This window comes from Aspergillus welwitschiae (genome assembly GCF_003344945.1).
Source record: "Aspergillus welwitschiae strain CBS 139.54b unplaced genomic scaffold BDQ94scaffold_12, whole genome shotgun sequence".
In the NCBI taxonomy this organism is placed as follows: Eukaryota; Fungi; Ascomycota; class Eurotiomycetes; order Eurotiales; family Aspergillaceae; genus Aspergillus; species Aspergillus welwitschiae.
Genome location: NW_020798706.1, coordinates 782,388 through 805,225, shown reverse-complemented (window position 1 = coordinate 805,225; position 22,838 = coordinate 782,388). Strand labels below are relative to the sequence as shown.

Here is a 22,838-nt window from a genome sequence, read left to right as displayed (position 1 = left end):
GGGACAGTGCTCTGACCAGGAACAGCGGGGACAGTGCTCTGACCAGGAACAACGGGGACAGTGCTCTGACCAGGAACAACGGGAACAACAGGGACCGTGGTGTTCTGAACTGGCGGCTGAGGTGACTGAGTGGGGACAACAGGAACAACAGGAACCGTGGTATTCTGGAATGGTGGCTGGGTGGACTGAGTGGGGATAACAGTGCTGTTCTGGATTGGTACAGGCGTATGAGTAGTAACGGTTGCAGGTGGGATCACCGTTGTACCGTTGGTGGGGATGGGGCCGACAGTGGTTTCAGTAGTGCCCGGCCTGATAGGAGCCGTACCGGAGCTGGTGGTAGGCCTGATAGGAGCCGTACCGGAGCTGGTGGTAGGCCTGATTGGAGCCGTGCCAGAGCTGGTGGTAGGCCTGATTGGAGCCGTGCCAGAGCTGGTGGTAGGCCTGATAGGAGCTGTACCAAAGCTGGTAGTAGGCCTGATAGGAGCCGTTCCTTGACTGGTAGTCGGCCTGATAGGGGCCGTTCCAAAGCTGGTAGTAGGCCTGATAGGGGCCGTTCCAATACTGGTAGTAGGCCTGATAGGGGCCGTTCCAATACTGGTAGTAGGCCTGATAGGGGCCGTTCCAATACTGGTGGTTGGCTTAATAGGAGCGGTCCCATGGCTGGTGGTAGGCTTGGGTTGAGGCGCAGTACCAGTAGGAAACTGGATGGGAGGGGGAGGGGGAGGAGGGGCCGTGCCAGTAGCCACTATCCAAGTATTAGAGACGATTATAAGCAGTAGGATAGTCGAGCAAATCTCTTACCCGGGTAGTTGGTGCCGACAATGGTCCCGACTTGAGGCTCACCACCAGGCTTTTTCATGTCAGTATGGGCAAGGCGATTTATGTCAGTCGGAGTTCCAGCATACCTCTCCACCGCGGGCAATGACTCCTGCCAGAGCTGGGCCAGCAAAGGCCAGGAACGCAACACCTCCCTTGACCATCTCGGTTATTGATACTCGGTCCGGTTAATGAAAGGGAACACCACAAAACAACTTTTCAAGGCAAACGAGTGGAAAATAGAACAGCGAGTGACTCCGAGATGTAATACGAAAGGGAAAGAGAGACAAGTCAAGAGAGCAGACAGGCCTGACCTTTAAATCTTTCATTGCTGAATCTTCCAACCGTTTCCGTGATCACAGCTCGTGCATGATTGCAATAATGCCACAGTAGGATCCAATGGAAAAACAGATCATGGCGCAATGGACGCTTGGTCCAGGAGTAAAAAGCTAGATTTGCTGCTCAACGCCAGTATCTATGCGAGCTACGTAGTAGATTAGAGTTAGGCAAACCACGGATAGTGAAGGAACCAGTGTAGTGAGAGAAGAAAAGCCCTCTGCTTGGATAAATTGTTGGGAGTGTCACATTCTGTCGTATCATCAAGATCAAGGCCCACAATGCTCACATCAGGGTCTTCAGGGTGTAAACCTGGGAATTCATTCGATGAAAGAATATAGTGGTGGCGTCATCAATCCATTACGGAATTTCTGCGCACCACAGAAAGTTCCTATGTAAAAGCTCGTGAACAGCACTTATACAATGAGGGGAGTTAATGAACAGCTGACTGTCGCTCTATTTTCGCGGATGACAACAGCCACGGCACACACGGCACATGTCCATAGCAATATTGACTACTGAGCTGTCCCCCAAGCTGTAGGGTTCCATAGACTCCCAAAACATCCGCGGGCTTCGATGAGCTACCCAGAGTGGTGGATACTCTCAATGGGTACTTCTGCAACGTTGCAACAACTGAATAAGATTCAGGGCGGTGGGGGAAACCCTGGAACTTCAGGGAAAAAGAAAACAAGGAAGAGAAGGAGCAAATCGAGCAGCTGGGGATGCCTCCACAGCATGTTGAGACTGCTGTGGGTATCGCCAGAGAGGAACTGACAAGCATGGGGGATACCCTCTTCCTCTCTTTACCCCACAAGGACCCGACTGGCTTGGCTTGAGTCAGGATGAATCTGCTAAGACATTAGTGAGTCAATCGTATGGCACAGCCGGATCAGGCAAAGAAGGCCAACTAGAGGATATAGATAGATTCAGTCTGTTGATGAGAGCCTTCAGGTTCCATAGGGCCCGAAGTCCATTCTCATGGTTCAGGGCAGTATACACGTCATCCATCCTTGATTACGAGATGAGTCCAATGGAACAGCGTCAGCAAATACCGCAAACAGCCAAAAGCCTGCCAGAATGTTCCTGATCACACAGGGGTGGACCCAAAGATGATGAGGTTGTAGCAGGCAAAGAAGTGGTAGTCGTCGTCGAGGCCATACTTCGGTACCTTGCTGAGTAATCGCCGTTTGCGGATATACTCACTCACGTGATATACAGCTTCTTCTTCCCCAAACCAGCAGATCCGCTAGGGCTTAGGGCTGCCGGGGAACACGCCGATCGTGTTGGCAACGCGTCGTGACGCGTGGGGTTAATGAGTTGACGATAATGGATGTTGATTGAAGGCGCTCATGCAACTCACCACAGCTTGAGCACTACGTCAATATTCGGAATGCCTCACTCAGTATCTTCGCAGGACTCGTCCGCTGATCGCAAGGATGATGAACTTCTACCTGACGCTCTTCCTGCAGAGACAGCACCCGCAAACCAGGAGGCCAATGCAGCCTCAGGAGTGAAACTTGAAGACCTATTCAACGATGACGACGATGATGAATACCCAGCCTCTAGTGCGCCAGAGACGAAAAATGGTGCTTCCTCTGCTCCGGAGTAAGTATACATGATGTGATATAATTCGAGGGAGGGGGCATTAACCTGAAATTTACCAGACCTGCTGCTGCTCCGGGACCCCAGGTTGATACCGATACAATGCTTGCGTTCTATCAACGCCTCTTTCCCTTCCGCTATCTATTCCAATGGTTGAACCATGGCATTGTTCCTTCCCCCGACTTCGGAAACCGTGAATTCGCCCTTACCCTTCAAAACGATGCCTACCTGCGATATCAATCATATGCGACTGCGGATCTGTGAGTCGAAGAGTCCTTCATCGCTGTTTCAAGGCTCTAACGTTCCCCATCTTATAGTTTCCGGAAAGATATCCTAAAAATGAACCCATCCCGATTTGAAATCGGGCCTGTCTACAACACGAATCCGCGAGACAGGAAGACGCTCCGAGGTGGCCAGATGAAGCCGATTGCCAAAGAATTAGTATTCGATATCGACCTTACGGATTACGATGACATCAGATCCTGTTGTGAGAAGGCAAACATTTGTAGCAAGTGCTGGGCTTTTGTCACCATGGCAATGAAAGTCGTCGACACGGCGCTACGCGAAGATTTCGGTTTCGAGCATATATTATGGGTCTATTCTGGTCGTCGTGGTGCCCACGCCTGGGTTTGCGATCCCCGTGCACGCAACCTTCCAGATGATCGGAGAAGAGCCATCGCGGGCTACTTAGATGTCATCCGAGGAGGAAATTCGAGCGGAAAGCGTGTTAATCTCAAGCGGCCTCTGCATCCACACATGTCTCGCAGCCTCGAAATTCTTAAACCGTACTTCGCTCAAACTACGTTGGTGGACCAGGAAACATTTGGGAGTTCAGAGCAAGCGCAACGTCTTCTTTCTTTGCTGCCCGACAAGGGGTTGAACGAATCCTTAAGGAAGAGATGGGAGTCTTCGCCCGACCGCAGCAGTGCCAATAAGTGGGCGGATATCGACGCATTGGCCAAGACAGGCAAGAGCAGCACTCTCAACCCTACTACACTGCGAGATGCCAAGCAAGACATTGTTCTCGAGTACACATATCCGCGCCTGGATTCTGAAGTTAGCAAAAAGATGATTCACTTGCTAAAGAGTCCATTTGTCATTCACCCTGGCACTGGTCGCGTGTGTGTTCCGATAGACGCCCGAAAGGCGGAACAATTCGACCCCCTCTCGGTACCTACAGTTTCGGAACTGCTTGCGGAGATCGATGCGTGGGATGCGGAGCATCCAAGCACCAATGCAGGTCCGGAGGTAGCAGATGGCGAAGGTAGTGTACCCGACTCCGATGCTAGGGGTAGTCGCAGACTGCAAGACTATGAAAAGACGAGTCTGAAGCCGTACGTCGACTATTTCCGCTCATTCATTGCCGGGCTTCTGAAGGAAGAGCGTACGGGCAAGCGGGAAAGGAACGACGATGCGACTGAGGTCAAGACCGAGAGCATGGAGTTCTAGACATTCCAAGTCTGACAATTTTGTGTTGTTGCGCGTTTGACTTTGGTCATTGATTTGGATTAGCACGTCGGATATGATATATTCATGGGCAACGGGATTGGCGTCATTGTGCATTGCAAAGGTTGGACATGCTGGAGTTACTTTTCTCCTTTTACGTTACTAGAACCTTATTCATCATTCTACGTAAATAATCTGTCTGTTTTTCCGCCATATCCTCAAATCAGTCTTCGGCAAATAAGCCTGATTATCACTCTAAGCTTCCTTGATTGGCATGCGGAGCTCCGACGGGGAAACTCAGCATGTCAGCCTCAACCCCGCGCAGACGATGTATTAAAGTAAAAGAGAGGCTTTGACTCGGCCATCTGCTTCTTCCATGAAGCCAGGCAAACATGGCAGCAGACCACACCAACACTAACCCGTTAGATGAGCGGTTCAAAACCCTCGTCCAGGAGACACTGAACTACTGGCACGTTCCAGGCATTTCAATCGCAGTAGTCGATGGAGACAACACCTGGGCCAAGGCAGGTGTCCCATACATCTCCAATGATCAAGATAATAGACAGAACTCCCATACTAACAAACAAGCACAGGGATACGGCATTGCGACCTTCCCCTCTGAGCCCGTAACCCCTTCAACGCTCTTCTATGCCGGAAGCACCACGAAAGCTTTCACCGCAGCCTTGATGGCCACCTTCGTCGAAGACGACGACACCCATCCCCAAGTACACTGGGACACGCCCATCAGCCACCTCATCCGCGACGACTTCGTCCTACACGACGAGCACACAACCGAACACACCACCATCGAAGATGCCCTATCCCATCGCTCAGGCCTCCCCCGTCACGATCAAGCCTACGGCAACCGTCTCACCCGCGACAAAGCCGTACGAACAATAGTGCGTCAGTTGCGCCATCTCCCACTAACCGCTCCTCCGCGCACCAAACTCCAATACTGCAATCTCATGTACGTCGTCGTCTCTCACGTCATCGAGACCCTCACCGGCGGAGAATGGCTAGGCGAGACCCTAGCTCGCACCATCTGGCAACCCCTTGACATGAAATCCACATTCTTTGACCTCAACAACGCCAAAGCATCCCCTCACCACCTAGCACGCGGATATTACCATACCCCAAGCGACAAGGGCAGCGACAACCACTACCACGAAGTCCCCTGGATGCCACTAGACGAAATCTCCGGCGCCGGAAGCATCATCACCAACGTCCTCGATTACGCAAAATGGGCGCGCGCACTACTTAACCAAACCGAGCCTTTATCGCCCGCCGTATACAAAGCAATCTTCGAACCGCGAACTGTTCTGCCTCCCGAGGCGCCGTTCACGGGCCCGCGAGCATACGCTCTGGGCTGGTATACGGGCGTATACCAAGGCGTGCAGTTCTTCGAGCATACAGGGGGGATGAATGCGTTCGGGGCCGAGATGATCTTATTCCCGAGCTTGAAGTATGCGGTTGTCATGTTGGCGAATACAGCAGGGACGTCGAATTACGCGCAGAAGGCGCTGGCATTTCGGTTGGTGGATGAGAAACTTGGTGTGCCGGTTGAGAGGAGGTTTGACTGGAATGCAAAGTATGTTTGGGATCAGGGCTCTTTTCAGGGAAAGGTGGTTGATGCTAACTGTCTGATGTTAGGAATATGGCACACATAGAAGAGGAGAAGAAAAAGGCCCTTGATGCTATTCATAAGGTCCCCAAGCATGTGATTTCGCACTCGTTAGACCTACAGGAATATGTTGGGACGTATGTGCATCCGGGCTATCAGACTGTTGAGATTTATCTTGATCGGTCGAAAAATACACTACGGGCTGACCGGGATCGTACGACTTGGCCGGAGTATCTGAGCTTCAAACATGTCAATGGGGAGCATTTTCTCGCTATATCGGAGCATGTTGGAGACTTGGGGGCTTTCTTTCCTGATGTGTATGCGGCGGAATTTCGGATTGGGGAAAAGGGGAAGCCGTCCGCGCTTGGAGTGGCGTGGGAGAAGACTATGAAGGAGAAGATATGGTTCACACGGTCGGATTAATTTATTAGAGCCATTTTATGTTTTTGTTCAGAGAGGGGGAGTATCAATCATTTCAACAGTGTTACCTGGCCAGGTTCAACTGAGCATCTACTATTAATATACATAAGCACACTGCAGAAAAACAGTGGCATGATTATTGAAACATGATTCCGATATTTTCATAACGGGGTTGTCATAACCTTAAAGAATTCTGGAAGAACATCATCCACGTTTAAGCGGAGACGAAGTTCTTGACGTCTGTAGATATGGTTAGCGGAGTGTCGAATGTAGAGATCTGTTGGGATGTCACGTACTCTCAAGCCAGCGAACGTACTCCTTCTGCTCCTTAACCTGGATGTAGTCGGGGATCATGTTGGCAAGCTCAGCGTTGATGCCCCTCTCGTCGAGGTAGCGCTCGAGGAAGGTCTGCAGGTCCTCATCGAGGTTCTCGAAGGGAGGACCAGCGTACATGCTCTGTCTGGTCCAGTCCTTCTCGGCAGTCTGAGCGTGGGCCAGGTCGGACTTGTTGAAGTAGGAGACCTCCTCAATCTGGAACAGGCCGTCCTGAGCAACAGTCTGGATCAGGAGGGCGCCGTTGCTGGGCTTCTCAACGGTGATGTTGACACGGGCAGGGAAGCTAGGCTCAAGGTCGCGGTCCAGTTCATCTCCCTCGCGGTCAGCGGGAGCGACACGGTCTTCGGAGTGCTGAGAGACGTTGCCAGAGCGGCCCTGGTTGACAGGCTGGTGGCCACCGAAGTCCATCTCATCGAGAGCAGCGTCATCGAAGTCCTCCTGCTCGCTCAGGTTCTGAAGGTCGGCGACGGTGAAGGTGAGGCGGATCCTAATAGTTGGGGTGAGCCGTGAGAAGGAATATCACAGCAAAGAAAAAAAGATCTGTCGCAAGGGTTCTTACTCTTCGTTGCCGAACTTCTTCGTCAGGACGACCTCCTGCTCACCAGGGACGTCCTTGACCTATACACCAGTATGTTAGCTTTGATTATCGACGGCTTAGTGGTTTTTCATCGAAGAGCGTACCTCCCAAGAGTTGTTCTGAAGAACATACTGGATGTTCTGAACAGAGGACTCGAGGTCCTCGAGGCCAGAAGCCTTCTCGTGCTTCAGTTCGTCCTCAAGCTTGGCGACGAGCTCAACATCACCTATAATCATGCAAGAGGCCCATGTTAGCGTGTTTCCTTCTTGTAACCGCAATTGCGAGTAGACACCAGAGCTCTGCCTCATTCGGCCAGAAAAAGAGAAAACCAGAAAACGAAGCTGATTCAATCGCTGTTCTCTGAGATATTCTCCACACAAACAAAGAATTCAAATAATCTTACCTTCAGCAGAGGACTGCTTGAAAGCGCGGGACGTCGAGAAAGCAGCATAGGAAGGTCTCGTAATCTGCTTCAGAGAAGACTGGAAAGCATTCTTGGGGACTGCGGACAGCGGCCGGGAAACGGCGGAGCGGGAAGAGACAGCGACAGAGCGCGAGATGGTGCGAGGCACGGAGCGAGCGAGAGTGCGGAGGGACATCATTTTGAAGGATTGGGGATGAAATTGGAGAGTGGAAGAAAAGAGGTTGAAATGGACGGATGATGAAGGATCGGAAAAGAAGACAAGCTGATGATGGATGATGTTACCGCCCGCCAAGACTGGAGCTCTGCAATGAACTGCAAGACCAATCACGGGCCGCAATGCGGAACTCATGCCATGCACAGCATTTCGCCATCGTGAGGTTACAAGCCATGGCTTATCCAGATCATACTGTGGTGAGACTCACCCTGGTTACTCTCAAGGCTTTAGGTGACATTATACAGCTACAAAAATGATTCAACAGCTTTTGTAAAAATCTATGTGCAATCGTAACGCCGTTATGCCATCCATCTCCGCGCATACTACGAATCTCCGATCTCCCAAAGAATGAAAAAGCAGAAAGAAAACCAGAACTTTTGACGTCTCATGACATGCCCTTCGGCGGGAATGCTGAAGGTTGTTTCGCTCCGTCCTTAGTGATACGAATGAACTTCATCGTGCTCAGTCCAGACCAGTCTCCGTTCCACGAGGCGAGGGCCTTGAGCACACCCTCATCGCTAAAGTCGGGCATCCAAAATCCCGTCTTGAACTCGCGATTCTCAACGTCGGTTCGCTGCAACAATGCTTCTTCGCGCTTGCTGGGCGGCCTGCCTTTCCGCCTCTCGCTCTGTAGTTGTTCGATCTCGGGCACGCTGCGGTTAATGTATCTAAAGTTGGCGATCGTAAGTATGTGCGATTTTCACGGTTGACAGACAGTGGGGCATACCTGACTACAATATCCTTCATTTCATCCTCTGACATCGGAGCTTGGCCTTCTGGGATACTCTCGTGGAAGTAGGCGATCCGTTCCACTAAACAAGAGAAAAATTAGTTATCGCAACATCGAAGCACAGAGTCCCAAGGAAGACTGCCATACCGTATGTCTGTCTGGCGCGCGACATGTTGGCGGAGACACGAGCGACTCGATCATCTCTGGCATTGGCTCGGCGCAGTCTTCTGGCATCTCTGCTGAACTCGTGGAGAGCCTCAACAGCGCCTCGCTTCTTGGCAATATGCTTGGTAACTTTCTGGAATGTCTTCGGCATGGCGGGCAAATGGCTTGATTAGCTTCTTAGCTCTGTCCACAACAAAAGACCAGAAAGTTTTGATCCGACAGTCAGAAGTTGAATTTCGTCTTTTGCGGAGGATTTCTTTTTTCTCTGGCAGAATCTGAAGGCGGTAATGTGGAGTGGCGGCACCGCCTCAGCAAGACCAATCAGGAGAGCGAATGGATGGGGCCTCCCCATCGCGTTCCTTGCGCGTCAGAGGGACCAGGGAGGTAGCATTCCAATCTTATTGTCTGAATCATCCTCATTTCGCGACTGTTTAGGTGGTGGTTTAGCCTGGTGCATGCTACTGAGCACTGATGTCCTCTAATTCCCATGTTCGTCGTCAGAATTGACCCCTAAGCACCAACAGACACCAGTTGATGTCTGTTTCGGCGGTGCTACTTCCTACAACAAGGAGTATCCGGTCTTTTAAGGACGCTGACAATGGGCATTAAAGGTATCTTTCTGATTGTCCTTGCCACACAAAGTGTTAGGCTTGCTTACACACCATATAGGACTTCATGGCCTGCTCAAATCCATACAAAAACCGTGTCACCTCAAAACGTTCAGTGGGCAGACCCTGGGAATCGATGCATATGGATGGCTACATCGAGGCACCGTCGCCTGCGCGGTGGACTTGGTTTTGGAAAGGCCTACTAGGAAGTACGTCCAAAACTCATAAGCTTGTATGTCACCATCACTTGCTCACACGATTGCAGACACATCGATTTCGTCTTAAACCGAGTCCGCATGCTCCTCTACTTCGGGGTGACACCATATCTTGTTTTCGACGGCGATGAGCTGCCAAGCAAGGCTGGTACCGAGGTGGAGCGTCAAAAGAGACGGCAGGACAGCAAAGCCCTCGGCTTGGAACTCCAGCGAAAGGGGCGGATTGCAGAGGCATACCAGGAGCTGCAGAAGGCCGTCGACGTGACGCCCTTGATGGCCCGGGAGTTAATAGAGGAGCTGAAGAAGATAAACGTCCAATACGTCGTGGCTCCGTACGAGGCAGACGCACAACTGGCTTATCTGGAACGACAAGGCGTTATCTCTGGTATCATTTCAGAGGATTCTGATCTGCTCGTCTTTGGCGCAAAACGGTTGTTATCCAAGCTCGACCAACATGGCGACTGTATTGAGATTAATCGTGCTGACTTCTCGGCCTGTCGAGAGGTAAGTCTGATCGGATGGACCGATGATGACTTTCGACGGATGTGCATTCTCAGTGGCTGCGATTATCTTCCCAATATTGCACGGCTAGGGTTGAAGACAGCCTACCGAAGCATTCGAAAGTACAAGAACGTAGAACGGGCGTTGCGGATGCTTCAGTTCGACGGTCAATACCACGTTCCCTCTGATTACCTGGACAACTTCAGACAGGCAGAGCTTACGTTTCTTTATCAGAGAGTTTTCTGTCCGAAAGCTGGGAAACTGGTTACCCTTACACCTCCTGAGGCCGAAATAAATCTAGAAGATCTCACATTTATCGGTGGTGACGTGGAACCTGACATTGCGGTCGGAGTTGCGCGTGGTGATTTGGACCCAACGACCAAGGAACCTCTTGTACTAAAGCCATCGCTCGCAGCTAAACCGGCCGATAAGAGGCTGACCAACACGATAAGTCGTCGACAGACCCTGGGCTCGTCTGCTGAACTCAAGCCAAACAAGCCCATTAATTCCTTCTTCACCCCCAAGCGCGTTCCTCTGGCAGAGTTGGACCCGAATAGCCTCAGTCCCTCTCCCAGCCAACAACGGCTGCTACAACGTCATGCCAACAGCTCTTGGGACAGTGTTCCGGCGCCATCACGGCCAGCACTCATAAGATCTGCGTCATCAGTCGGATCGTCAAATCGGGCTTCTAGCCCTTTGATTAGAAGTGTGGAGCGTAATGCCTTCCTGGCACACGCCTCCAGAACAACGACTTTGCAGCCCGCTAAGCGGCAGCGACTATGTTCTGATGCAGAGGAAGCTAACCTTCCCAATCCGCCGGATTGCCGCAGCAGATTCTTCTCCGGTAGTGTTGACGATTCTAGTCCAAGTGCACAGAAGGCCACCCGCACAAAGAAGGCTCGAAAGTCTACCTTGGACGTTTTCTCGGATGACTCTGCAGAAGACCTCATGACACAGCTACCAGACCCGAGCCACGCGACTGAAACCCCTAGAGTTGAGATACAGATAATTGGTGATAATAATTCATCCTCCATCAGTGGCAGGTCCATTCAGACGCCTGCCGCAGCTACTTCTGGGTCCGGTGCTTCTGAATCTCCTGCGGCAAACTGCAAAGACCAAACCGAGAAGCAGAGTTTTTCCACTGCTGAACAAGCTTCGGAGAAAAAATCGAATGCTGTCGACGACAGTTCTACACCAGACCTTGTGCCTAATGCAAACTCTGCGACGCTTTCAAAGTACGTCTTCCAGGCCGGAAATGTTTCTGTGAGTCCTCGAAATGATAAGCATGGTGGTAAAGGCCACCAGTCGGGTTCCTTGGATGAGCACATGGTGCCTACAGGGGTGCGGCACGGCTTGTTGGGGAACTCTCCCAGACGTCAGCGGACGACACCATTGCAACGGCTGGGCCAAAGCGCCTTGGCTCGGTCTCGATCACTCAATTGTGTTTCTCCCTCCCTGGCAGCATTTAGAGCTTCAAAAACACCGACAAAGAGCCCTGCAGTTGCAAAGCTTGACTCCAACCCAGTGCGAAGTCTGGCAACACCCAGTCAAGGCAGTGAAGACATGATTATTCCGGATAGTGAAGATGAAGAATCCGAGGGCGAGACCCAAGCCCCAGTGGGACTTGCCTCATTTGATGTACGACGATTCTCGTTCATGGGTAAATAGAATATTGGGTCCCCGAAGTGCAATTACATCTTAGACATTGGCATTCTTTGGAAGCATCACATGCGGGAAACTGGTCCCACTCACTCCCAGTTGATGGGGAAGCCTCCTTCTGGATTTTATTTCATGGCCTCCACATCGCACCACTTGATTTGTCTATACATATAACTGTGACTCTTATATGCGCTCGCCAGAGCTGTGTTGTGTCTCGAAGACATGGACTTGGACATCTGCTCCGGTTATGAGTCCTCACAGCTTTTGATTATAATTGGCCATGCCTGGAAGAGTTGCCAGGCCTTCAGTGACAGCGCATGTGAAGACTATCCTCAAACTTTCCGGCGCTCTACACATACCACATCCAGTAGATGAATTATACTAATTAGATACCTATTCAATAAAGCATTTGACGGCCGTGATCATAGACTTGAGCGAGTAGATGAACATAAGTAGTCCTCGTAGGGTCTTCTGAGGAGGCACCTTGATTTTAAGGGATGGCTGTCTCAATATCCGAATGGTCCAAGCTATATACTTTGTCGTCTATCAAGTGGAGTACCACCGTCTCGCAGCACCCAATATTCTTGAAATGAGACACTTAATGTGGAACCACAGAGTAACGCAACTGCTACTAGTCGTGCAAAGGACTCTGTTTTCTATGTAGTGCGGCATCTAGAAAACAAGCACTATCATTCAAGGAATCTCAGTATACTAGTAATAGTGATAGCATAATAAGGATACTATTAGTAGTACCTACTATGAGTGAATTGGAGCTCCTCTTCCATGGAATTCATACTACTAGTTAACCAAGTAGTACTGTTAGTAAGATCGTTTAATATATATTTCCCGTACACTACGACCCTAAAATGCGAGGAGCAAGACAACTACTGCGAGTGTAATGAAGATAAGAATGGGGCTAGAATTAGCTTTAGTATAGTATCTGCAGTGCGATCTGTGGGAAGATATAATTAGAAAATGTTCCAAATATCAAGCAAGGTACCGATGGAGCAGCAGGTACTATTGAAGATGATTCTTGGTTTCCGAATTGGAGGCTGGACCGATCAGGTGCCGATAAGCCAGTGGGGCTGATCTGATCAGGCTAGCGTTATCGGTGGACACGATCAGCCTTCCCGATCTGGACAAGCGCCAGTAACGGATAAGAATACAGCAGGCGGTGGGGGATGGTTACCGGGGAACGAGAGGCGGGCCAACGCGGTAAACAAAAGACCAGTGGCCCAGCCTCCCCCATTGGGCCACTTCCGCCCGTCACTTGTATACGCCCTTCCCAGCCTCCTCGATTATCACCACCATCATCGCCATTGCCATCCACCCTACCGCTGCGCAATTCGAGGTTTTCGGAGGATTCGTTCAGCTACGAGCCCTTTCTCCCTCTCCCTCTCCCCTTCCATCTCTTGCCCTTCCCCATCTTCACCCCCTCCCATCTTCCACTTGCCTCTTTTCGGCATACTGCAACCCATCTATCTCAATCCACAAGACCGATTCGTTACTTTTTCTGCATTCTGACTGCCCTTAGATCTGTCAGGGTTCATCGTGGGACAAGGGCGTCGTCCATTCTTTCGATCTCCTGCATTGACACATTCCCACTTCTCCGTCGCCCACCAGATCCGTCACATTCCATTCCAACCATATCGGCACTCTTCCTTACCAAGCACGCGCTCCGCCCTGCGACCCCATCGGCAGTCGATTCGGGTCCCTGTCCTCTGCCACAACATCAATACCGCTCGTCATCGGGTGGTGTCCGACAGAGTGAGCCGCACCGGACACTTAGTACTCCTTCTCGGAGTCCCGAGAAGTGAGTTGGACTGGACAGAAAGAGGAATACACAGAACATATTGCCCTAGATGCCGGGAATAACAGCGAAGCTACCCCGTACGTCTTCACTACGTGTCTCCAATTTGAATAACTCCTTAGCAATACTGACTGTCGATATCAAGGGGTTCTGCAACTGGTCGGGTACCACCATGTGTTGATGATAATCATCGCGGTGGCGATCATCCTACTATGTGAGCTGTCATTTCCGGGCCCCTTCCAAAAATGCGACTAACTCCGTCCCAGCGTTACTATTAGCAGGATGTTCATCGTCCTCCCCGCAGATCCCCGACATCTTCCTAATCTCTATGTACTATGAGCGCTACAAACCAACGTTCAATCTCGCCCAGGTAGATCCGGGGGTGGTGACAGCAACAGCAAATATCGTGGGAGGAGCCGAGATGGAAGTCCGCGTGGGTTATTTCGGCATCTGCGTGCAGCCAGACGCCGGATCCTACATCTGCAATTCGAATGCGACAGCTTTAGCGGAGATTGTCACAGTTGACCAAGATCCGTTGAACCTGATCTGGGTAGCATCAACGTTCAAGGATGCAGTCGTCTTCCCATATCTTCTGTACGCTCTTATCTTCCCTCCGCAGCAAGGCGTTTTAACTGACTGTTGCAATCCAGAATCCTTGCCGTCATCCTCGCTTTCTTCTGCTTCGTCATTCTCGCCACCTTCCCTGGATGGCACGACGAGCTGGACCCCAGCGGTTCCGAAATCGAAGCCAGACCGATCCCATCGCGGCCTGTATCCCAAGCAGCATTAGCCTTGACTTTTGTGGCCTCGGTCTTCGTTCTTGTCTCAGTATTATGGCAGCACACCGCATCCGTAGCCGCCAGCACAATAGTTCAGGACCTGGGCAACGGAAGTGTCAAGAGTGGTGTGGGTACGTCTGCCATGGTTCTCGGCTGGTTTGGATTCGGACTTCTGGTGGTCGTGACGATAGGACTGCTAGTGATGATTCTGAGCGTCAAACTGATCCAGCAGTTGACCGACTAGCATAATCCTTTGCATTGTTTTCCTTCTTGCTTTTTTACCCTGTTATATGCGCTTGGATTGGTTTTGGTTTCTTTCCCCCGGACATATTACACCCCAGTTCCACTCCCCCGACGACACGACACGAATACGCACGACCAAGACAGCAAAACGAATAATCACGACCCACACCCACACCCACCACCCAAACTCGAAACGAATGATTTTTGTTATGGACATTTTCACGGCACATGGATTACGGATATGGATTACTATGGACTACAATGGATATGGAAATACGGGAATCATGAAGAAATGCATAATGAGCACCATTGTCATCACCATCACCATGATAACATATTTGAGACCCTCTGTTTTTAAAGTGTCTCACCCCGGCTGAACAAAGATTATATTTATCACTATATGTTGAAAGCCAAATGATTGATTGATTGATTGATTGGTTCACTACCGCTTATTTCCCCGTTACTTTATCTCCTTTTTATCTCTTTCTCTTTATTGTACATTCTGTCGGTTTTGGCTAGCATTGTGTTTATGGATGGTTCTCAGTATTATGGTTGGTATTGAAGAATGGCATGTATAAAAGATTTTATGGTTTTATGATTGATTGAATGATTGGTTTTGATTGGCTGCGTCTAGATGTAAGTAAATGCAAATGCAAATGCGCAATATAAAATACTATGCACATGTGCTTAGGCATTTAGTTCAACAATAATGCATGTATAAACCCAATTCATTGTTTCATTAACTATCCTTCGGGTATAAATAAATGATATACGTTTGTACAATGCGCTGTATAAGAGCCATGATGTCATAATCATCGTCAATAAGGATTGAGAAAAAAAACATAACAGTAGAACGATCACATCAACCACACCACACGTAAAGATCAAATATCATGTCTCGCATACCTACTCGCTAACCTCAACCTCCTCCCAAACTTCAACAACACAAACGGAAACGGCACAAAAAGCACACACAAGCACCCAAGCAAAGTACACGCCCACCCCACCCCCAGATTATGGAACATCGCCGTAGCGAACAACGGAAACCCAGCCCCAAACGACGAGCGCAGGAAATCATTTCCCGCGAGCACCGACGCCGCATACTTAGGGTACGCATGCGCCTGGTAGCAGAAAATGCAATTGAAAATGAGACAACCACCGACACTGAACAACATGGACGCAATGATAGGCACGATCCAGTGCACGGAGGCGAACTGGCCCGTCCAGCCGAACCAGAAGAGGGAGATGGGGAGAGCGAAGCATCCAATGCAGGCCGGTGGAAGCTGCATTTCGGGAGTAATGTTCCAGTTCTCGTCGAAGTATTTGGCTTGGTATTTCCATTTCCACCAGAAGTAGCAGGGGATGGTGATGCAGCAGGTTGAGACGAGGATACCGAGGAAAGCGAGACCGCTTTCGCCGGTGTTGAAGCCGTGGATTTCGCTGAAGACTATAGGGAAGGCTTCGAACCAGATGTAGAGGATGCCGTAGATGAGGGCGATGTAGAGGTTCATAAATAGGACGATGGGTTCGAAGAAGCATAGTTCGAAGGGGCGGACGAGGGCTTCGAAAATAATGTCCTGTGCGGGTTTGATGTTTAGTAAGATCGAACAGATTGTGGGAAATGGGTTGGGAGTGCAAGGGCTTACCGCTTTCTTCATGTTGGCGACCTCAATTTCAGCTTCACATCGGTAATTGGAGTTGCCCGTGATCTGGCGGACGCGACGAGCTCGGCGGTAGAGGATGTTGGGTGCATATGTCTCCGGAAGGAAAAAGAATAGAAGAACAAAAGCAAAACCGGAGACCCAAAGAAGCTGCCATATGGTCCATTTCCATCCTTCTGCTTGCGCAGCGAAGCCGCCTACCAGAGGACCCAAGACTGGTGCGGAGATGGCAAACGCACCCCATATGATGATCATGTAGTCGCGCATCTTGGGATTCCAGATATCCCCCATGGAGGCTGCGCCAGTGGCTAGAGCTGGGGATCCAATGAAGCCAGTAAGGAATCGGAAGGCCAGAAGCATTCCGAAATTTGTGGCGTAGATGACGGCAAATTGGAAGAAGACGAAGACGAACAGTGTAAGGACATACGTAGGGCTTCGACCAACGGGAGGTAGTTCTGACAAAGGAGACCAGACCATTGGGCCTATAATGCCATTAGTTACCATTATACCAAGTTTTGGGAGGGGGGAATAGTAAATGTTGCTAGCACTTACCCAAGCCATATCCCAGCACGAATAGGGTCAGCCCCAACGTGGCAGCCACTCTGCTCACTCCAAACTGCTCGCAAACATCAGGAATGCCTGGTGTGTAAATCGCAGAGCCGATGTAGATAGCGAACGTCAGAAGCCAGATTAAGCTGCTAGCAAACAGCTTCTTGAAAGTGCTCCAGTTCTGCGGATTCTATATGCCTGTCAGCATACAATCAAACTATCAGATGCAGACGGAGACAGTGCACAAGGTCTATACGTACCTCAGGGTCATCTGGCCCGCTCCAGTCGATGACAAGTGATGCATTGGGATTCGGATGTGCTCCTTCTCCCCCGCCTTGTCTAACTGTCGATGCCGATGATAGGCGACGTGATGCTCTGGAGGCCTGCGAGAGAACAGTATAGAGACCCAGGTTTTCCTGATCGCTTTCAGAGGCAGCTGCTTCCTCATCTTTGACCTGTTTCTCCGTCTTCAGGTACTCGGTCCACATGCCCGTATCATTCTCTTCGGGGTAACGCAGCCATCTCTTTCGGCTGAAGATGCGTACTAGCTTCCCAAATGCTGAGTCTCGGATGGTTTCCATGACGGGGGAGGACTAGTCGATCTCGTGGGCCCAGGGAAAAATAAGCACACTGATTCTATATTACCAGGATCTATTAGCTGAGACATCTTTGCTTTATAGGAACGAAATCCAGTGGCAATCTGCAGCTATCAGAGCGGTCCTCTGGTCAATGAACTCTAAAGCGAGTTTAACAGGCGATTGTCCATCTCGGCCAGAGCTATAGCCGTAATGCCTGTCCCAAAGCCGTATATCCGATGGAAGGACCTGGAGCTACCGACAGTTGGACGGGCATTGATCCGTCGGATTAAACTGCAGGTCTGGACGTTGATCCCTTTTGCATGATTTAATTTTCTATCCGAGAACAACTGTAGCACGTCACCGCCTGATGAGTTGCATCGCAGCATCCTGAGACTTCATGGCTGTGACGTCACGACTCGTTGAACATTCTGGGGTCATGGCGGCAGAAGATTTAACACTCAAAATTGTCCTGCTGACAATTGAAAGTAAATTGCTGTTTTGTATTTAAGATTGTTTGCCATCCTGTGTTGGAATGGTGCGTAAACTGTGCCTAGCATGTACGGTATCACAACAGGTGAGTCGGAATAGCCGTCCAAGTTGTGGAAGCTACTCATCTCAGTAGAAGACCACCACAGGAGCCCCAGTTCATTCAGCATCAGCATTCCAACAGCAAATCTGCGAAGTGGAACACGCGCGAACCGGAGTGAGTTCCCGGCCCATGGGTTGGCACGATGGCGATGATGAAATAGGGTTTTGCGGATCTAGCAAGCTTCCGGAGAAGGCTCTTGCCAGCGAAATAGTTTACCCATCACGCCTGCTTAAGTCCCGCAGCTGGCTTCTACCTGGTACTACTGAATAAAACTCTCATCGATAGCATCCCAAATAACATCTTGTTTGACTCCACTGGCTTGGCAACTGGGGCTTTTCGATACACTAACTTCTCTGCGGACATCTGCATTCTTGTAGGCAGGGAGGAGAGCAATCAATGCCCGCAGAAAAGTCTATGCGACTGTGCAGAATTGCAATTTGTCACTACTGCATCCTTCTGGTACCTAATCAGACCTAACGGGATGAGATGACTGTCATTTCCAAATAGGATAAGCCACACCGCTGGAAAGACATTTCAGGTATCCAAAAGATATATAAGGTTCCGAGCCCTAGTATCCTGACCGTAGTCGCTTATATCGTAACTCATACTTTCTTGTAAACAGACGAAAGCATACTAACCAAATCCTCTATTCTCATCGTCGTATTGCTAAAGCTACCGGTCTACAGTAGACGTACCAATGACCTCCATAAAAGAGGAGAGAAGGAGCATCTGGTCTGAAGAGCTCCGCAGTTGGCGTCTATTTATATCATAAAGACGATGCGGAAACCAGACTGCTCGGTTTGTGTATCCCGGATGAAGCCAACGGAACTTGCTACTGAGAGAACGCATGAGCCTCATCAATTGATATGAATGTGCGAAGGCTAAGTTTGTGGCTTAACGTGGCCAATGTGTGCTGAACGACTGTTTAGATATATTCTACGAAATTCGGGACAAGACGCTAGCAGGAGACATCCCACTGGTCTTCTTCAGATAATTAGACAGCAATTTTGGCGACGAGAAATTGGGATGGCTGAAATACTTCCTCGCTCCGATGCAAGACGGCGAATTCTTCGACCACGGCAACCGACATCCCCTCGGGCGTGCCATGTTTGTCTTTGAACAGGGGACAGAACACTTCAACGGATTCCCTGAAACAGATTTGAATTCTAGCTTATTTCCAGGTGCGAAACTACCGGATTTTGTGAGCAGACTCCGAGGGCAGATCCAAATCGGACCCAAGCAGGCTGAACCTGACAACATATATAAACCCCTCGAGAACATCTTTACTACCTGGTTTCTAAGCGACAGTAAGGCAAACAAGCCCCATTCAATTGGCTTGTTCCAGAACATCACAAATCCTCACCGAAAAGTCAAGGAAGATTTCAGAACTGCTTTGAAAGGATACGTAGACATTCTCGGGCCGAGCGAATTTGGGGATCAGGATATGAACTATTTCCCCATCCGGCGAGCAATTCTGCTTCGAAGCATGCTTGAGAGGATTTTCAAGTTTGCGAAAGGAAAACCAATTGAAATGGATACTGGCGTCCGCAATGCACTGTTGTTCACTCCCACCGTCCTACATGGTGCTCGTTCCCTGGAGTCAATTCTGTCCATGAGCAAACTGAAAGCAGGAAAACTCATTACGGTGGAAGATATCTGCGCAAAGAGTCAGCGCATGTTGCATGTGAAGGATCCGGAATTTGAGGAATACTTGACCGGTCAGAACTCCGCCCCGGATCCCTCACGCAATGAGCAGCATTATGCTTGGATTTAACGGAAGTCGGGCAGAGCTTACAAGCCTAGGCCCGTGGTCCAGTCTGATCCTACTACGATGTCTCCGGTTCCGCCTCTGGCTCAGGCTTAGACCCCGCCTGAAAACTGAAACTACTATGATGCTTTGATTTTCATGTTTTCAGGGTTTACTTACGCAGAATGATTTGACCACATTTTACTCTTTTTAGCTACAGACTGCCAGAATAATGAATCTATGATTTTGCAATTGAACTGTTTCACTTGATTATCACTATCCACCTAATCCTAAACTCGAGCTTCCATAACTACGTACAAACACGCTACACCTTTTCCCATAAGTGGAACATTTCGTCGAACTGCGTGGTCATACCTGCTGAGGGTACTGAAGAGGGGAACTGAAAGGGGGGACATCACTGATGTTAGTGACATTTACTTCCTGACAAATACTACTAAATGGTAGGGACGGTGGAGGTAGTAGAGCGTATATCGAGTTCATCGTTGGAGGGCCCAAATGACACCAGCTAGGATCTCATGTGGTATCTATCAACAACTAGCCTGTAAAATCAATGATCTCTGCATCATGCGACAGATCAATCTGATGTCAATCACGGTACATAACCTTGGTAGTAGTGTATCATTTGAGGATATCATTCAATAGGAATTTGCAACAAGTAAACACAAAATGAACAACTCAGGATACCACCGTTAGCTTCACAGAGCCAAGACTAATAGTTCATCACCGGGCCCCCGCCTGGTCCTGGTTTCTCCTCGTAGTGGTTCCCATCATACCCGCCGCCATAGTCATCCAAGGACCGATACCCTCCTGGAGGTCCGGCATCACGGCCACGGCCTCGACCACGGGTGCCACCCCGGTTTTGATGGCCTCTGCCTCGCTGCGCCGAGCCACGGCCGCGGCCGCGGTATGAGCCACCCCGGCGAGGTCCATCATCGTGGTGGTTGCGGTTGTTGCCTCCATACCGCGGGTTATAGTGCGGCCTGCTATGGGGCGGCCCATCCTGAGTTCCATCTGGATACAAGATTTCTTCATCCCGCTCCTGCTGATGGCGTCTCTTATGATTTTTATTTAAGAACTGACTCTCCCATTCGCCCTCATTGGGGTTCTCTTCCTCAACACGAAGGACAACTTTCTCTCCGACGACCGTTTCAAAAGTCAAGGCCTTGTCGGCAGGGACGGGGTGCCAATTCTGGATCTTACCCGCGTCAATCGGACGGGCGCCTTTGCGCACCGCCAGCACCACCACGGGGTGGGGGTTTTCTGTGTAGTATTTCTCTGTGGCTGGCACAGGTGTCAGGCGCGCAGCCCATACGCGGTTCTCAAAACATGCAGTCCCAGTGACCTGCCAACTCAGTTTCTTACCGATGCCACCGACCTTGTCAAGAATGGATCGGGGCGCTGGACGGGGAGTGATTAGTATACTGTTGGCCATATATTTCAGATCATTAGAATCGGCATGCCCGAATGGCAGCATAGGGTTCAGAATCTGGCGGATTAGCCGACCCGAATCAGCATTGGAAATAAGATATCCAGTGTAGAAAATAGTCCGCTTGATGCGAAGCCGGCCGTAAGGAGATTTGGCCAGGTTGAGCGACGGATTGCGAATAGTAAGGTTATGAGAGTTGATCATCCGCTGCACTTCGGCAGTTTCCATTACAGGGGCAAGGTACATTGATCCTTCGGCGACCTGAATGACTTCAGAGCCGATGGGCCTTCTACCACTATTGGGTGCCTGAAACCTGCGGTTTAGTTGCTCGAAATAATCCCGGAAGGCTTTCACACTGGCAGAATATCAGAAGTGTTTCCCATAGGAAAGGTATCAGCAAACACGCACTGCTTCACGCGATCTTCATAAACGCGAATCTCTTCGGCCTGCTCGTAAGTGAGAACAAGGTCTTCTAGAAAAGTTTGCTTGAACTCCATCGTAGTGGAGAATCGCTGGCTCCTCGGGCCAACTTCAGGCTTGAGACAGATGAGATCAAACTCCAGCTTCTTACTGTCCACCATACGCCGGACAAGATCGGAGAAATTGGTCTCGCCGCGGCCTGTCAGAAGCACCGTCAGGGCATCTTTCTGCTCCATACTCAGCTTGACCAATTGAACCTGTAACAGGTCAGTTCACTGCCAGCCGCACCGATCAATATCACTTATTCCGCACAATCTGTTCGTTCCACCATCCCTCCCAGGCCCGTGGCTCTTCTTTATCGATGCCATCGCCGGTCGCGGCCAGCAAGTTCGGATCGTGCCACCAGCCTCCATTCGCAAAGCTCTCATAGGCCTGCAGAAACCCGATGGTCGGACCGTTCCATAGCTGTGGGTTTGGCAGAGGACTCAAGAATACTGGACGGCATTAACTTGACGCTGTCGCTTGCCGCCACCGCGGATCATCCTTACATGTATTATCAAAGTCGTAGACATGAATAGACCGTATATGGGATACCGCTGATTCCGAAGAGAAAAGGCGTCAGTACAGTAATAGGTTTCCCGTGGAGCTAGCTTACCTGGCAGCTCTCTGTTGGCTATAGACCATCGCCTTAAACTTGTGATGGTTCGCGCCGGAGCGCCATGAGCCTGGACACGCATGGCGGCGGCTGCGTTTTCAGTCACTACAGCCTTCGCAGATCTCATTGTTCATCAATCATAGCAGTCAGTAGCGTATCGTTAGTGCATGCCTCTACATAGAAGTAGGACTTTTCTTTTGGCTACAGCTTGCGACTTGACGAGTTTGCGGAGATTTTGTCAATGTATGCGGCCGCGAGAGTTGTGATACGGTGGACGCCAACGCCCAGTTTCCCTCCGGCCGAATGGCACGGAATTGTTACACTAACCACACGGCTGGCCACAGTTGCTCGGATAGTGAATACAGCAACCGAAAGCTGTTGGTATGGCATAAATTTAGAATGATATTACTACTATCTGACATTATAAATGCACTCATAAGTAGACTACGGATATATATCGAGCTCATGTGTACCTTAATCCCAGAGTTCGGTTTATGGCAGACTCTAGACACTGTTCAAGTTATACAGTAGTACACTCGTGGCGATACTAGTTATATGGCGTGGCATTTAGTAATCCTCAGTGAATACCTGTTCTGCCACACAGAAACTACCGTCTCCCGTACTATTTCTGCCGACAGAAACTACCGCATGCTGGCGGTGAAGCCCACAGTAAAGGCGGTAACGCCAGGA

General features: G+C 50.1%; 10 protein-coding genes across 10 annotated transcripts; 5 read left to right on the top strand and 5 right to left on the bottom strand.

Annotated features, from left to right (window-relative positions):
• Positions 1 to 1,369: 1,369 nt before the first annotated feature.
• On the bottom strand, positions 1,370 to 2,269 carry BDQ94DRAFT_141855 (uncharacterized protein). Its single transcript, XM_026765908.1, has 2 exons — positions 2,061 to 2,269; positions 1,370 to 2,000 (listed from the first exon to the last, which is right to left on the bottom strand). Exon 2 carries the CDS (start codon positions 1,931 to 1,933, stop codon positions 1,586 to 1,588), a length of 348 nt encoding a protein of 115 aa, XP_026627645.1. The 5' UTR covers positions 1,934 to 2,000; positions 2,061 to 2,269; the 3' UTR covers positions 1,370 to 1,585.
• Positions 2,270 to 2,542: 273 nt separating this feature from the next.
• On the top strand, positions 2,543 to 4,203 carry BDQ94DRAFT_158968 (DNA primase subunit PRI1; the record flags this gene model as incomplete). The annotated part of the gene is made up of 3 exons (XM_026769020.1): positions 2,543 to 2,757; positions 2,817 to 3,014; positions 3,072 to 4,203. The coding sequence occupies 3 exons, from the start codon at positions 2,543 to 2,545 to the stop codon at positions 4,201 to 4,203; spliced, it is 1,545 nt and encodes a 514-aa protein (XP_026627644.1).
• A 389-nt stretch (positions 4,204 to 4,592) lies between these two features.
• On the top strand, positions 4,593 to 6,244 carry BDQ94DRAFT_169535 (beta-lactamase/transpeptidase-like protein; the record flags this gene model as incomplete). The annotated part of the gene is made up of 2 exons (XM_026771317.1): positions 4,593 to 5,788; positions 5,851 to 6,244. The coding sequence occupies 2 exons, from the start codon at positions 4,593 to 4,595 to the stop codon at positions 6,242 to 6,244; spliced, it is 1,590 nt and encodes a 529-aa protein (XP_026627643.1).
• Positions 6,162 to 7,815, bottom strand: BDQ94DRAFT_21395 (MAM33 family protein). The gene is made up of 5 exons (XM_026775246.1): positions 7,558 to 7,815; positions 7,259 to 7,380; positions 7,137 to 7,195; positions 6,538 to 7,064; positions 6,162 to 6,481 (listed from the first exon to the last, which is right to left on the bottom strand). Exons 1-5 carry the CDS (start codon positions 7,754 to 7,756, stop codon positions 6,456 to 6,458), a joined length of 933 nt encoding a protein of 310 aa, XP_026627642.1. The 5' UTR covers positions 7,757 to 7,815; the 3' UTR covers positions 6,162 to 6,455.
• A 195-nt stretch (positions 7,816 to 8,010) lies between these two features.
• BDQ94DRAFT_141851 (translation machinery-associated protein 16) lies at positions 8,011 to 8,922 on the bottom strand. The gene is made up of 3 exons (XM_026765907.1): positions 8,670 to 8,922; positions 8,520 to 8,604; positions 8,011 to 8,460 (listed from the first exon to the last, which is right to left on the bottom strand). The coding sequence occupies exons 1-3, from the start codon at positions 8,836 to 8,838 to the stop codon at positions 8,178 to 8,180; spliced, it is 537 nt and encodes a 178-aa protein (XP_026627641.1). The 5' UTR covers positions 8,839 to 8,922; the 3' UTR covers positions 8,011 to 8,177.
• Positions 8,923 to 9,060: 138 nt separating this feature from the next.
• Positions 9,061 to 11,841, top strand: BDQ94DRAFT_177983 (putative exonuclease). Its single transcript, XM_026773035.1, has 3 exons — positions 9,061 to 9,298; positions 9,357 to 9,504; positions 9,561 to 11,841. The coding sequence occupies exons 1-3, from the start codon at positions 9,286 to 9,288 to the stop codon at positions 11,677 to 11,679; spliced, it is 2,280 nt and encodes a 759-aa protein (XP_026627640.1). The 5' UTR covers positions 9,061 to 9,285; the 3' UTR covers positions 11,680 to 11,841.
• A 1,094-nt stretch (positions 11,842 to 12,935) lies between these two features.
• On the top strand, positions 12,936 to 14,998 carry BDQ94DRAFT_141847 (Fig1 domain-containing protein). Its single transcript, XM_026765906.1, has 4 exons — positions 12,936 to 13,560; positions 13,626 to 13,694; positions 13,747 to 14,074; positions 14,131 to 14,998. The coding sequence occupies exons 1-4, from the start codon at positions 13,533 to 13,535 to the stop codon at positions 14,501 to 14,503; spliced, it is 798 nt and encodes a 265-aa protein (XP_026627639.1). The 5' UTR covers positions 12,936 to 13,532; the 3' UTR covers positions 14,504 to 14,998.
• A 388-nt stretch (positions 14,999 to 15,386) lies between these two features.
• On the bottom strand, positions 15,387 to 17,374 carry BDQ94DRAFT_177976 (MFS transporter; the record flags this gene model as incomplete). Its single annotated transcript, XM_026773034.1, has 4 exons — positions 16,973 to 17,374; positions 16,716 to 16,902; positions 16,149 to 16,645; positions 15,387 to 16,079 (listed from the first exon to the last, which is right to left on the bottom strand). The coding sequence occupies exons 1-4, from the start codon at positions 17,291 to 17,293 to the stop codon at positions 15,387 to 15,389; spliced, it is 1,698 nt and encodes a 565-aa protein (XP_026627638.1). The 5' UTR covers positions 17,294 to 17,374.
• A 1,556-nt stretch (positions 17,375 to 18,930) lies between these two features.
• BDQ94DRAFT_169529 (uncharacterized protein) lies at positions 18,931 to 19,653 on the top strand (the record flags this gene model as incomplete). Its single annotated transcript, XM_026771316.1, has 1 exon — positions 18,931 to 19,653. The coding sequence occupies one exon, from the start codon at positions 18,931 to 18,933 to the stop codon at positions 19,651 to 19,653; it is 723 nt and encodes a 240-aa protein (XP_026627637.1).
• A 461-nt stretch (positions 19,654 to 20,114) lies between these two features.
• Positions 20,115 to 22,396, bottom strand: BDQ94DRAFT_141844 (rRNA 2'-O-methyltransferase fibrillarin-like protein). The gene is made up of 5 exons (XM_026765905.1): positions 22,149 to 22,396; positions 22,042 to 22,089; positions 21,806 to 21,987; positions 21,482 to 21,750; positions 20,115 to 21,428 (listed from the first exon to the last, which is right to left on the bottom strand). The coding sequence occupies exons 1-5, from the start codon at positions 22,273 to 22,275 to the stop codon at positions 20,357 to 20,359; spliced, it is 1,698 nt and encodes a 565-aa protein (XP_026627636.1). The 5' UTR covers positions 22,276 to 22,396; the 3' UTR covers positions 20,115 to 20,356.
• Between the last annotated feature and the right edge of the window lie 442 nt (positions 22,397 to 22,838).

What these genes read in the sequence shown, in the direction of transcription:
- BDQ94DRAFT_141855 (XM_026765908.1), bottom strand. Translation starts at nt 1,933, where the DNA reads ATGCTTGTCAGTTCCTCTCTGGCGATACCCACAGCAGTCTCAACATGC.
- BDQ94DRAFT_21395 (XM_026775246.1), bottom strand. Translation starts at nt 7,756, where the DNA reads ATGATGTCCCTCCGCACTCTCGCTCGCTCCGTGCCTCGCACCATCTCG. An exon ending in CAAGCAGTCCTCTGCTGAAG is followed by an intron (nt 7,381 to 7,557) that starts GTAAGATTATTT and finishes GCATGATTATAG; the next exon opens with GTGATGTTGAGCTCGTCGCC. An exon ending in GTACGTTCGCTGGCTTGAGA is followed by an intron (nt 6,482 to 6,537) that starts GTACGTGACATC and finishes CCATATCTACAG; the next exon opens with ACGTCAAGAACTTCGTCTCC.
- BDQ94DRAFT_141851 (XM_026765907.1), bottom strand. Translation starts at nt 8,838, where the DNA reads ATGCCGAAGACATTCCAGAAAGTTACCAAGCATATTGCCAAGAAGCGA. An exon ending in GCGCGCCAGACAGACATACG is followed by an intron (nt 8,605 to 8,669) that starts GTATGGCAGTCT and finishes TCTCTTGTTTAG; the next exon opens with TGGAACGGATCGCCTACTTC. An exon ending in ATGAAGGATATTGTAGTCAG is followed by an intron (nt 8,461 to 8,519) that starts GTATGCCCCACT and finishes CGCCAACTTTAG; the next exon opens with ATACATTAACCGCAGCGTGC.
- BDQ94DRAFT_177983 (XM_026773035.1), top strand. An exon ending in TTGGAAAGGCCTACTAGGAA is followed by an intron (nt 9,505 to 9,560) that starts GTACGTCCAAAA and finishes ACACGATTGCAG; the next exon opens with ACACATCGATTTCGTCTTAA.
- BDQ94DRAFT_141847 (XM_026765906.1), top strand. Translation starts at nt 13,533, where the DNA reads ATGCCGGGAATAACAGCGAAGCTACCCC. An exon ending in GGTGGCGATCATCCTACTAT is followed by an intron (nt 13,695 to 13,746) that starts GTGAGCTGTCAT and finishes ACTCCGTCCCAG; the next exon opens with CGTTACTATTAGCAGGATGT. An exon ending in GTCGTCTTCCCATATCTTCT is followed by an intron (nt 14,075 to 14,130) that starts GTACGCTCTTAT and finishes GTTGCAATCCAG; the next exon opens with AATCCTTGCCGTCATCCTCG.
- BDQ94DRAFT_141844 (XM_026765905.1), bottom strand. Translation starts at nt 22,275, where the DNA reads ATGAGATCTGCGAAGGCTGTAGTGACTGAAAACGCAGCCGCCGCCATG. An exon ending in AGCCAACAGAGAGCTGCCAG is followed by an intron (nt 22,090 to 22,148) that starts GTAAGCTAGCTC and finishes CTTCGGAATCAG; the next exon opens with CGGTATCCCATATACGGTCT. An exon ending in GATGGTGGAACGAACAGATT is followed by an intron (nt 21,751 to 21,805) that starts GTGCGGAATAAG and finishes GACCTGTTACAG; the next exon opens with GTTCAATTGGTCAAGCTGAG.